This window comes from Colius striatus, chromosome 1, assembly GCF_028858725.1.
Source record: "Colius striatus isolate bColStr4 chromosome 1, bColStr4.1.hap1, whole genome shotgun sequence".
Taxonomy (NCBI): domain Eukaryota; kingdom Metazoa; phylum Chordata; class Aves; order Coliiformes; family Coliidae; genus Colius; species Colius striatus.
This window is the reverse complement of record NC_084759.1, coordinates 126,743,241-126,752,651: the sequence shown is the minus strand read 5'-3', so window position 1 is coordinate 126,752,651 and position 9,411 is coordinate 126,743,241. Positions and strand designations below refer to the sequence as shown.

Here is a 9,411-nt window from a genome sequence, read left to right as displayed (position 1 = left end):
TTGAATAGCCTCCTAAAAACAACTATAGGAAGATTTTCATTCACTAGCTCTGTGCATGGAAAGTGGGAGAGGGGAGGACACTAATCATGCAAAAGCTGAGGTGGGGAAGGGTCTTAGTGGTCCCATTATCTTCTCAGTTGAAATTGTGCTTAAATATTCCCCTATCCTAAGTTTATGACTTGTTAGAATTAATGTCCCCTAAGGGAAGGAGGTAGGCAGGGGCCTCGATCCACTGTTTAAAATTTTATTGTAGGGGTTTGAATCTATCTTCTCCTTCCTTGTACTGTGCTCCTAGAACAAAGCTGTAGATACTCTCTTTTCTCAAACCTAAATAATAAAACTTGGGAAACAGAATTTTTCATGAGGAGGTTTGGAAGTCTCCAGGGAAGGAGGTTCTAGGCAGCCTGTGCCAGTGCTCCTCACCAGTAAAGAAATTTTTGCTTAAGTGGACCTTTTTGTGTTCCAGCTTATGTCCATTACCCCTTATCCCGTCACTGGACACTACAACAAAAAGACTCACCCCATCCTCCTGACACTCATTCTTTTGGTACTTCAGTCTTCTCTCTTCTCAAGGCTAAACAGTCCCAGGTCTCACAGACTTTTCCTTGTCAGAGAGACATTCCAGTCCCCTGATCATCTTGGTAGCCCTTTGCTGGAGGTTTGAGACTGTTGGGGACAGAAGCAATTTTTTACCTCTGTGTAAAAGAAACTTTTAAGTATGACCTAACTTAAGTGCCCACCTGTAGAGAAGGCTGCATAGCTGAACGTGCCAAACACAAAGAAGCAAAACAGACACCAAATGCCTGTCTCATTTATGGGGGTCGTTCCTCATTTATTTGGCTTCTGAGGTTCTCAAAGCTCAGGGTTATGTGGACCCTGCACATCTATCCAAAAGCTGACATCTCCAGCAGTGAAGCAGGGCAGTATTAAAAGACTGAGCTCACACTTTCCAAAAGATCAAGTAGTGAGGGCAAAGGAAATTAAGTACCAGAAGTGGTGCCTTGAGCCTAGAAACGTAATCAAAACTTGAGGAAGACTGTGGTGAATGTTGGGGTCAGCCATGCAAGCACAGGTGTTGAAGCTGAGCCAAGTGCCAGGTGCTGCCAGACCAAACTGACCACTGGTCTCTTTGGAGCAGCTTGGCACTTACTGACTGACCCTCTCCTCCAGAGGACTTGTCTGGAATGGAGTTACTTGAAGTAGCTCTTCCTTTATTGTAAAACCATCTGATAAAAAAATCTATCGCACATCAGGGATTCTACTTCAACTTAGTATCACATGCATCAATCCTCTGTAAAACCCCTGACATTGTGAGAGAGAATCAAAGAGCTGGGAGTGATCAGGACGGGAAGAGCTGCCAGGTTCAAACTCCTGAAATATCAACACATAATTGACAGTCTATGCACTATATTATTTTTTTACCAATATAAATGTATAATGAGGGTTTCCACTGACAGGCCATATTTTTATTTATTTAGGAAACAAGTAAGTTGAATTCTGCTGGAATCTCTCTGTACATGGATGCTCCAGGACTCAACAGTGCATAGACTTCATGAAGGTGCTGCATTCAGAGTAAATTAACACAGCCTTGAAAGCCAGTTTCAAGGCAACTCTCCCACAGATACAAGGTATTGGCTGTGAAACAGATCATGAGACATGAGGCATTGCATGACATCAGGTAGCACATTTCTGTTTATTTGCCTTTCTTCAGGAACTCTAACTCACCATTAGGCAAAGGAGTGCATATACAAGATGTACAAGAAAAAGATTAAAAGAGACTTCTTTGTCACTGTATACTGTGGCACATAGGCCCACAGCCTCTGGGGGGTTTTTTTGTTGTTTTAAAAGGACATGTTTTTACTCTGGCTGAGGTGTTACAGTTCAGAGAACAACCTGTCATCTACAGGAAATCTCTTGAGAAAATTAAAAGTGAACACAGCCATTTGCTTGGCTGCCTTACTGAACAAACACTGCCAGCTGCACTAATAACATTTTACCACATAATTGTCAGCTTGTGGACCCAAAAGTTTATAAAGACAATAGGAAATCCAACTGCAGAGTGACAGGGATGGGGAGAAGTGATTGAAGATTCTTTCCCCTGGCAGCAGATTCCCACCCGCTGTAAAACCTGTGTTTGTGTACTTCAGTATAGATGTGATGACCTACGACAGAGGTTCTGCCCTAGATATACATAGCTTGCCCATAGTCTGACTCAATGCGTTAGTAACTTCAATATATAATATTAAAACCCAAGGTTTGTCTCCCCATATCCTTCACATGATGCTTTGTCTGTTCACGTCCACGTTGTATGCTGATGAATTGGAGCAGCCTCGGCCAAAATCAATAAAAATGCCTTCAGAATCAGAGTCGATCGACTCCAAAATCTGATCCACTATGTTCTCAGGGCTGGAAGAGGTAACTGGAATCAAGGAAGGGTCTCTGTCCAACTCAAAAGACCTATGTGGGTCGTCCATCGAGTGGAAGAGTCCCTTCTGTTGCTCAACTGTGCCGAGTTTGCTAGAGCACTGCGCTGACCCGGTGCTGGGCCTTTCCTGGTCTCCTGACAGTGAGCTTTTCGTGGCTGTCATGGAGCTCTTGGAGCCGTTGTCCATGATGGTGGTGAGGTTGGAGTACCCCTGGAGCTCAAGACAGGAGGTCATTTCCGACATGGAGTGCCTTCGGATGCCTGTTCCATTGGCAGCCATGCCCTCGGTTTCATACTCAGCCACTGGAGTCAGCAGCGGGTTGTTATAGCTTTTTGACCGCACCACAGGGTTCTTGGCCAGGATGTCACCCGATTTGGAACGCCTGAAGAACCGCTTCTCTGCAAAGGCAGAAACATCCAGAGTCATCTCTACAAAGTCTCCCATTGCCACGGTACTAATAATTATTGTAGAATCACAGAACGGTCTAGGTTGGAAGAGATCTCTAGAAATCACCCACCCCCTGCTAAACCAAGTTCACCTCGATCCTAGAGTTATAGAATCATAGGATGGCAGGGGTAGGATAGGTCAGACTACAAGCATTCCAAAGAAAAGTCAAGGTCTGAATACTCATGACCTTTTCTTGAGTGACAGAAACTTCTGTCAAAAGGATAAACGTTGCTGGTTTTGTAGATCCACAGGCTTCAGATTTCCCAGACCTCTTTAGCATGTTGAAGACCTTAAATTTATCTTTACAAATAATAGCTGATATTATCTCATATTCATTCAACTTCAGCAGCTGGAGTAAAACAGTAAATACTGCAGGAGACCTGAGGTACCATTGCAAACACTTTCTTTAGACAAGAAAATGCAATTCTATTCTTTTTCAGGCTAAAAAGGTCAACACTAATTTCTAGTAGTATAAATTTATCTTTTCCATCCACTCTGAAAAAATCAGGTCTCTTTGAGTTTAGGGCACAAGGATTAAGACCTTGTTAAGTCTTACTAACAATTCTGGAAAAGCTTATATTCAAAGCATCGTTCAGAGATCACACAAGGAGAGAGCACCAAGACTGTTCAGAAACATGAACTGGAGGGCAGTGACCATAGAAACCTTTTCGGGGTACAAACCTGCACCCAATCGGGCAGTGGCTGTGTGAATGCTGCCGTTAACCAAGTGTGCTCTTTCCAAAGAACGAGCAGCAGGTGGCAGCAAGTCAGCACGGAGATCCCGCACCAGTGGTTTAGGGCTGGAGTGCTCTCCAGCAGCTAGATTAAAATGTCCAGCATTTTGCAGATCTCAGTGCTCAGACTCGCTTATGCTAAAAAAAAAAACCCAAAAGAGTGGTGTGAATGATAGGTCTCACTTTCGAAGCTTTCTTCCTGCTGCTTTCACTTTGTCATCCCCATGAAAGGGGCATGGCAGGAGAAGGGAATCAAGTTACACATTGAGAGTCAACCACAGTCACTGCATTAAATTGTCACCTTTCAATCAGGATGCTGGTAAAAGTTTCCCTGCAAACCATGCCATTTCCTTTATGAATGCCAGACTCTTCTAAAATTATACTTATGTATAATTATGTGCTTACCTGGACACAAACTCCAATCATATGCTGTACTACTAAAAAAAGCCAGTTTCTCAACTTAAGATTGTATTTTGCAGCTCTGTTTGCTTCAGCAGTGAAATCAACTGAGCTAGGTTCATTTTTAGACGTTTTTCTTTGATTGACCTGGCAAACAGAAAGGGTTTCCAAGAGCTGCCCTGTCACAGGAACTCTGGCTTTTTTTGGTCATACCAAGGCTTGGCTGGAAGGCAAGGCTGGGTGTGCTGGCCAAGACAGGGAAGAAAAGAAGTCAGTGGCCTCACCAGTCCTAAGGACAGTATGTCACAGCCTAAAATCACACTAGCAAAATAGTTGGAGAGCACTAGATCCATTACTTTAAAAGCAGCAGAGACTTAGACACTCACACTGCTTTGGATCCAAGTTTGCTGACTGTAGTAAGACCTCTTCAGGGGTACTTGTACAGATCTACACCCCAGACTGCAGCAAGGGCAAGTGCCTGGTCCACCAAAACCATCCTATCTTCCTCAATCAAGTAATACAACATTTATTTTCTAACAATCCACTTCAGTGGAGTTTTATTCTCTCTGGGTGCATTTTTTTTTTTCCTGACATACAAAAGCTTGAATTGAGAAAACGTCAATTTGGGGCTCTCTTTAAATGCTTGTGGCCTTTTAATGACAAGCAATGAATACAAAGTAGTAATCCTGAACCATTTTCCATACATAACTGGCTCTATTTATTCATGTAAGACTGATTTGTTTCTTAAATGCCTACTGCAGTACAACCATTTTCCCATTCAGCTTCAAAGGAAAATCGACTACCTTATTGACCATTTCTGACAAGCAAACAGATTAAATTGACTGCATAGAAAACACACAATTGCACTTATTTTCCCTTCTGTTTTCTCTATTCAAGCGGGCCATTACAGCATTTACATTAAAATACTCAGGTACTACCATATTTCCTTTTTGATTTACGCTGGTAGTATTCCCCATGCATTTTCAACAGATTGAATTACTCCGGGGGATATATAGGGGAACCTTCATCTTGGCTAAACGTTGCCTTCACAGAAGTCACTGAATGCTTCAGAGCCTAAAGAATCATAGAAAATGATTCAGAAGGCCACTCAAGAAGGCCACTCAGCCTTTGCCACCAGCCAGGACCATGTTTACCCAACTTGCTCCTTTTGGAAGCTTATGTATGTGACACGAACGTTGCAGGTCTAGCACTGAAGAATCAACAGCCTACAGAGGCAGCTTCTGTGACATTAGAGATTTCTTCTTCCATGTAATCTGAATTTTCCCTGCTACATGTGGTCCACTCTATTTTTCTTATCTCCAGTGAGATGGAGTAACAGCTTATTACCTTTCACTCTGCAGAAGGCTTTTAGCTGTTTGAGAGCTTATCTGTTAGTCTTCACCAAGACAAACTCCTGCTCTCTTCCCTGCTTTAAATAGCCTTCTGTGATCTTTGTGCACTAACGAACAGATGCACTAATGAACTCAGCTCCCTAGACATCCTCTCACTGTCTATAAAGCATTCTGTGTTAAAGCTGCCATTAAAAGGTAGAATGGAAATGCTAAACACACTCTAGATTCACAGATTTCTTACTGAGCACCATTTTGATGATCTGCTTTCACTTTCTGCCACTGGCAAGTCTCTCTGTGACTTGCACATTGTAAAGAGCACGGCTTTCAAAAAATGAGCCCGACTGCCTTGCATTAGCAATGGCAACCTCCTCCTGTGTGGGCCCTGGCCCTGTGTGGATCAGTGTTTTGGTGAAGCCCTCTGTGCTGTGTCAAATGGAGCTTCTCTTATTCTTACCCAAGATGCAGGAAGAGTGCGTGAAGGGTCCATCACTGGAGTACAGACCATATGTGCCCAAATAAGGAGAAACTACTTTCTGGATCAGGGATTCCAGTTTCAAATAATCTTCAGTCACACCTTTTGATTCATGAACCCCCTGAAAGAGAGAAAATACCCAAGATGAGCACTGTTGGCTCCAAGCACAAGCTTTCCTTGCTCACCAGGGCAAGCAGAGAGGCAGCAAGTGTTTTTGCTAAGTTACATATCAAAGATACTCTGTGATGTGATCCTGGTTTGTTATTACAGTGGATTCATTTTACCATAAAGCCTAGAGATATGAGTTGAATCAGAAAGAGTCACCAGACAGGCATTGCACAAATGCTCAGAAAGAGACAGTAGCTACTTCCCAGATATTTGAATCCAGAAAGGTACCTCCTGTTAGCACAAAGGCACTCAGGGAAGAGGGAGGTTGCAGTCTGTGAAGATGAATTGAAAATACCGCTGGACTTCTTGCTACTGCAACCCTATACTGACATCAAGGAATTACTGCTGAGCGCTGCACCAGCAGCCGGTACCACAGGGTGTCACTGCCCATCTATGCAATACCAATAGCATAAAAAAAAAAAAAAAAAAGGGTGAAACAGACACTAAAAAATATTTCTTCCAGGATATTTTCAACGAGAAATATTTATAGAGAAGAGGTTTTTATCTCTTTCCTCACACCCTCTCGGGCACTTTTCTTTATCACAGCAAAAAGGCACATTATAAGTAGCACAGTAAGATTCACCCATCAGCAAAATCTTTTGCCCTTAGCTTTTAACTCTGCACTTCCAACCACAAAAGGGTCTGTAATGCTGCAGAGGTGACAGGAAAACCCGGTGGAGCTGTAATGTCCCTTCCACTTAAAGCTGCAGTGTATGTGCTCCTAATTTGTCTAAACAGAGCCATGTATACTTGTATACGATTCCTCTTGCAACACAAAGTACATTCATATTTTAGTGTGTTGCTATGTGGCCATCTGCTTGACATATCTTGTTGCAGAATTAGATCTTAAATGTCATACTCAGCAAGAAGTTTGCTCGAATTTAGCAGAAGTCCAGACTGTATAATATGACCCTAAATTATTGTAAAAAGAAACATGTTGGCAGGAAAGCCTCCAGAAAGCAAATACGCAGCTTGAATAAAATTGCAACACTTCTTTCAGCATGTGAAAGAATCCTGATGTTCAGGATGTACTCGCTGCTCGGTATGATTCACCAGCCAGTGTCTATGGGTGACTGTCAGCCTGCAATGTGTTTGTGAATGGCTTCCTTCACCTCTCGGCTGCTGCGCTGCCTGAATGCTGCCTGGTGTTACTAGATAAAAAATTGTGAATGGAAAGTAAGTAACGTCCAACAGAGAATGGATAGAATTTGGATATCAGTTCGGTGGGTTTTAAATAATGAATAAAAAATCTTTGGAGATGTGCTATGTCCTGCAAAGCCTTGGGAGAGTCACAAATACAAATATGAACACAAAGGCATGATGCAGTGGATCTGAAAGCTTGTAAACACCAAAGTAACAGCAGGATGAGCCCATAGCTGTTCACTCAATTTAAACCAGGCAAAAATAATACAGGAATAATTCAAAAGACTTGCTGAAGGCGCATGTATTATTTCCAGGTCATTGTTGGCCTATATCAGAGAAAACATTTCAAGTAACAGGAGGAAGGGTCTCCATTTTTATCATGGTGAGATGTACTCCAGGGTTTCCCCTCCTGTCTTGCTGGGATTATGCCAAGATCTTTTCAGCTTCAGAAGGGCAACACACCTGCTACCTGTCTACACATTCACGATCACATCAAGCTCATAACCCTCTGGCAAAGGTCAATGCCTTAGGCCGTCTGCTCCAGGCTCCCCCACCTATTACCTCTGGAATCCAGTGGCAAAAGCCAGTGATATTTAGCATTGCTCATGCCCAGACTTTGTGGTAGGGCTCTATATACTTTCCTGTCATTTTAGTATTTTTGATACTTTTGAAAGAGAGTAGCTAAATATCAACTGTGGAGGATGAAACCCAGTCATTCATGAGTACCATGCTGCCCACAAAATAACTCTTACCACTAGCAGAACTGCATCACCATACAAATGATAAAAGTGTCCCTGCATAGCAGCATCTTAAATCTGCCTGATTTCCTACTGGCCTTGTATGCCTGAAAAGTTCTTTTGGTTTCACTCTTGGCTGTGAAATATCTGTTCTGCTATACACTCCCTCTTCACTGATGAACACCTCGAAAGCCTGAGCTATATTCTGCATTGATTGGTCCTCTGGCAGGGATACAAAATGGCTTCCAGCAGCTCTGTTGAGCTGGGGTAGGCTCCTGGGGTGAACTAAGAATGGAGACGACTCCCAAGCTCCAGCTGCTGCGACATCCCTTCATGACACGGCCAGGGAGCAGCTCTGTTTGGGCACAGATTTGCCTCATCCCCACCACTGCTGCCCTGCAGCTACTGTGCCTAGAGACCTCATTTGCTCACTGGTTCTGAGGTACATCCTCTTCTCTCAAAATCCCAACTCTCTAACCACTTGTATCAGTAGTGCTCATTTCCAGCCCTCTTTTCACTTCAGCCTCTTTTAGTCCCTACCTTTGAAATAAAGAGGCCACAAAATACCAACTTTACAGTGTAAATCCACCCAGCAATAACAGAGGCTGCAGCATGGTCAGCTCTGTGATCATCCATGAGATGCTTTACAAACATACTCAAAAGTCATAAAACACCTGGCGGCCACTGGAGCCATGGTGACATATCTTCTGCCCTGCACCTTGGCACAAGCATGACATATCCACTTGTGACATCCTTCCTGCAGTGGCCATTGTTCCAGGCTTTCCTGCAGGCATCGAATGGGGCAGTTCCCTTAAATAATTTTCTCAGTGTCAAGCTTCTGTGACAGCAGGAGTGTAACAGGCTGTAGAGTATGTTCTGAACTCGTAAAAGGCTGTTTTTCCTCCATTTCCTTCTTTCTGCTGTGTTACCAAGCGACAAACATCCTCTGAACCTCTATTTAAACAAATACAAGTACATCCCAATACTCAGCAAGGACTACCTCTCATCTTTCCAAACCTAAACTTTCGATATGACCTAATGGCACCATCACTTATTTATGAATTACCCTGGGTCCAAGTGGTCCAAGGGAGTGTCTGCAGGCTCTGAGCAAGCTGGGGTCACCTCCACTTGGCCACAGCCCCTTCCTCTCTGCCCAGGGTCACAGCAGCAACATGCTGCCATCCCTGTGTGCTGCTCATGAAGACAACTGTCCCCTGTCCTTGTTGCAGCTGTGTTGACATGACACTGTTGGGAACCGTCCTGACCCCAGGGGCCAGGCTGTAGGCTGTCAAAGATTGGCTCACAGGGTGTAAGGCAGCCCTTGCTGCTCTTCATGAACTTTTAAGATCATGGGCCAGGAAGAAGGTAGCTGCAGGTTCATACATCAGCCTGCAATAGGTTAGCTAAGATATACTAAAGGTAGTAACAGGAGCAGGGATGCCCCATATAACCCTGTCAACAAAGTGGGCCTTTCCAAGTCTGCAGTTTTTTCAATTTCACTTTGTCGTTAAACCCCAGGTGTGGCTGGTGCTG

General features: G+C 43.6%; 1 protein-coding gene across 5 annotated transcripts in view; it reads right to left on the bottom strand.

The window, feature by feature from the left end:
- Positions 1-1,664: 1,664 nt before the first annotated feature.
- The window catches only part of PRR5 (proline rich 5), a 106,153-nt gene continuing 98,406 nt past the window's right edge, over positions 1,665-9,411 (bottom strand). For all 5 annotated transcript variants that reach the window (XM_062006940.1, XM_062006925.1, XM_062006935.1 and 2 more), the window contains 2 exons: positions 5,813-5,951; positions 1,665-2,824 (listed from right to left, as the gene is read on the bottom strand). In XM_062006940.1, coding sequence (XP_061862924.1) covers positions 2,274-2,824; positions 5,813-5,951 — 690 coding nt within the window. In that variant the 3' untranslated portion in view covers positions 1,665-2,273. The remainder of the gene's footprint in view (positions 2,825-5,812; positions 5,952-9,411) is intronic.